The sequence below is a fragment of the Cupressus sempervirens genome, chromosome 5 (genome assembly GCF_028749045.1).
Source record: "Cupressus sempervirens isolate cs-2001-9-10 chromosome 5, ASM2874904v1, whole genome shotgun sequence".
NCBI lineage: Eukaryota > Viridiplantae > Streptophyta > Pinopsida > Cupressales > Cupressaceae > Cupressus > Cupressus sempervirens.
The window spans coordinates 605,245,096-605,248,955 of NC_143122.1; the positions used below are offsets into that span (position 1 = coordinate 605,245,096).

Genomic DNA, 3,860 nt, shown 5'->3' on the forward strand with positions numbered 1-3,860 from the left:
GCAGTTGCCCGCATTTTCTAGCTTGTACTCACTCGCTCCACTATCTTGACATATATACCACATAAAATTCCGGTACTACATGTCGGAAATCTGATGTGGTCTTTGGTGATGCCCAGTAATCGTGATTTTCTTTTTCTTTTAAATAAATAATAATAATTTAGATTCCAAGGACGGAGAATTCAAAGCACAAGAGCATCTTTCTTACTTTCGGCTACTATAAATGGGTACCCACGGCTGCTTTCTACTGCAACTGTCCAAAACACTAAGATTGATCGAGCGATCTGGCTTTGTTATAGATCTTACCATATTGTCAAATCTTCATCTCGATCCGGGATTCCAATATGGCCGCTGTTGAGGTAGATTCATCAATTCATATGGATCTGATCAATTGATTATGCATGTTAATGAATCGGTATTGAATGATGTGAGTTCATTTATGTTGTGATCGATTTGGGCAGGTTTCTGCTATGCCTGAAGAAGCCCCAGCTGTTGAAACTGTTGAAGAAACCCCAAAGAAAGATGAATCTGCCCCCGTTCTGAAACAGGGTATACGTTCTCAATCCTTTTCGAGAATTCTAATTATAGTCCAGACCCCTTTTTCTTTTAAGTATTGAAATCTGTGGAGAATTAATAGGTAGGAAGTCAAATTATGATATTGTTATCAGCATTTAACTGTGTAGTTTTTGAATCAAATTCATTGATCTATATTTGATGAGTAGTGATTCAACATGAATCTATTTCTCATGAGAATAAATGGAACACTTAACCTTTATTAGATCTAGGTGATGCTCACAGATGTGAAGCACCGGGACTTCTTGAGAGGTCACCCATCCCATAGAGGAAACTCCGTACTATTGTGCCTTATGAACCATTCATCAGAAAACCCCTTACACTCATCAATCAATAAGTAGGAGATAATTTCCACAGCAAGTCAAATTATGATATTGCTATGAGGATTTAATTGTGAAGTTTTCAAGTCAAACTCATTGATCCATATTTCATGAATAGTGATTCAACACGAATCCATCTCTCATTAGAATGAATGGAATACTTAAACACTCATTAGATCTAGGTGATGTTCACAGAGGTGAAGCACCGGAACTTCCCGGTAGGTCACTACTACTCTAGTTTGATGAGCTTAAGAGACTTTTTAATGAATGGTTCTTAAGGCACAAGACTAGGGAGTTTCCTTCATGGGATGGGTGACTTCCCAAGAAGTCCCCATGCTTTATCTCAGTAAGCATCACCTAGATTCAGTGAATGCTAAATATCATAAATTGAGAATTAGTAAATCTAATCCTTTTTTTATAGCTAGTTTAAGGGAAGTTTAAGAACCCACTGCGCTGGACGTTTTGAATCATGATTCCGATTCATCTTCAGAATAAAAATATAAGTTTTCTTTTCATTTTTCGTTCATTTTTTACCCAGATTATAAGAAGAAAATTAATATACCCAGAAGCTCTTTTTTCCATTATTATGATTTATGGAAGCTTAGAAGCTGTTGTTGTGCGCTTGTAAAGCAGAGGCTGTGGAGAAACCAGTTGAAAAAAGCCCTGCTGCCGAGGAGAATAAAGCAGATGAAGAAAGCTCTGCAGTGGAGGTGGCTACAGTTGAAGAAAAGCTTGCTCAACTGGAGATTCCGGCAGAGGGAGTAAAAGAAGCAGAAGAGAAATCACCTGCCAATGAAGAAGTAGAAGAAAAGGAGATTGGCAAGGAAGTAAGTGAAGAAAAAGAGGCTCCGACAAAAGTTGTGGAGAAGGAAGAAGCCCCTGCTCCTGCTGAAGAAGAAACCCCTGCTGCTGCTAAAGAAGAAGTGAAGACTGAAGCGTGAGAATAATTAATGATGATGGTGGTGGTAGATTAATAAGGGATTTGCATGTTAAGAGATCAGATCAGATCATAAGGTAAAATGATGTTTATAAGAGATGTTTTAGATGGGTGATATAGTTTATAAGCCATACTTGGAGGATTCAGCTTCAGATTAGTTTCAGGGTGATTGGGTATACATAAATCTTCTTTGTTTATGATGATTTTGAAGAAAATGGTGGTGGCGCTAGAGTTAACAGCTTAAACATCACATATTAATGTTTGATTTTCACATTAAATATGTTAAAAACTTTCTTTCTTATGTTTAAGAGGGGCCGTAGCAGAGTACCTAAAAAATTTGTATGTAAAAGATTTGTATAATAGATTAGATCATGACACAAAGTGAGTCGATGTTTATAAGAGAGTAAGCCACAGTTGTAAAATTCAGTTTGAGCTTCAGGAGGATTCAGCAGATAGAAGTTTCTTTAGCCCATCTGGATCGTTCTAATCTGGATTGGTTTTAAAGGGAAATTACAAGCATTTGTATCTAATATGTAGGGATCATCGTGGTCAATAAATATGAGTGTAGAAATAGTGTGGACTATGGATCTAGTTTATTAACTATTTTATTAATGTGTCAATGTTTTAAGACTTCAATTACTTCAGTTTACTTTCCAATTTCTATTCTGGGCTATGCAAGCGGTGCGAGGACAGGATTGTAAATGGCAATTAAAATATGGAATCTAAAGCGGTAAGCATCCAAAATTATTAAGCAATGGAGTTCTATGTTGGAGTTTGTGAAGAATATCTTTAAAAAATCTGTATTAGAAAATATTGTTGGAATAAACTATGAGATTTAATTGTGTAGTTTTTGAGTCCAATTTTTATGTATTCAAATGATTTGGGGGTTGTTGGAGAAATAAGGGAAAAACAGTAAGTTGTCTAATATGAATTTTGAATTATTAATATTAATGAGCTAACAACTCATGATTACTGTTTGAATGAACAACTTTAGATGAAATGTAGACATTTTGTGATTATTCAAGAAGTTCACAATAGATCGTCTAATGTGAATTATCAATTTTAATATTAATAAGCTAACTCCTCATGATTAGTGTTAGAAAACAAGTCATTTCCGTCTCTATTTATAGTAGAGATTAGTATGTATATCAAAATGATTCCCCCAATTTACAATTTGCACATGTATTCATTCTAATTGAAGAAACAAACTGAAATATGTAAGTTGAAAATTTGAAATGATCATATAAGATGAAAAGCTATAATTATCAGAAAAAGATGATTGAAAATCCAAGGCAAACTTAAAGAAGGTTGTAAGCATGAGTATAACTATTGGAAACTACAATTGGAACAATTGTTATGTTGTCATTGATGTCAAATCTTATTGGTAAGACAATTGCTATTTGTGTAGAGTGTCATATCAAGATGATTAATGAAGAGGATTTGAGAAAGACATAATACAAGGACCTAGAGGAAAGGTTGAGTTATGAGGAACTACAATGGACACTTGATTAGCTAGACCTTGACAAGATAATATGATTGTTTATGATGGAAATACAAGAGGAGTATCTAAGAGGGGAGGGGTGAATTAGTTACCACTAAAACAATTCCAAATCCCTTAGATGTCAATACAAACTTCCCTTTTAACTCACAATTCAGTTAGAACTAGATATTCAGTGATGTAATTCAGTTAACAAAGCAATCTTAAAATAATGATGTGTATTAACCTTGTGCAACTTGGTTGATAAAGACAAAGCAATAAACAAATAACATGAACACACAAGACACAAAGATTTAACGTGGAAACCCAATTTAGGAAAACCACCAATGCAACTAGTTACAACTTTTCACTCTTCTGAAGTGAGCCCTATTAGGAGTCAACCCTATTAAATGTTACAAAACACACTGTTAGGTGTGACCCTATTAAAGGATTTGAATCACTCTGTTTGGAATGGCTTTATTAGAGGTCTTAAGACACTTCAATCTAAAAATGTCACCTCGTTAGAGGATTTACAAAATAACTGTTAAGTCAACTT

General features: G+C 34.7%; 1 protein-coding gene across 2 annotated transcripts; it reads left to right on the top strand.

The window, feature by feature from the left end:
• Nucleotides 1-216: 216 nt before the first annotated feature.
• LOC149557352 (uncharacterized) lies at nt 217-2,135 on the top strand. Of its 2 annotated transcripts, none has more exons than XM_089832020.1 (3): nt 217-356; nt 459-546; nt 1,521-2,135. In XM_089832020.1, exons 1-3 carry the CDS (start codon nt 342-344, stop codon nt 1,829-1,831), a joined length of 414 nt encoding a protein of 137 aa, XP_089688146.1. In that variant the 5' UTR covers nt 217-341; the 3' UTR covers nt 1,832-2,135. The 2 variants fall into 2 exon arrangements, with proteins under 2 accessions (XP_089688146.1, XP_089688147.1); XM_089832021.1 differs by having other exon boundaries at nt 1,524-2,135.
• The last annotated feature ends 1,725 nt before the right edge of the window (nt 2,136-3,860 follow it).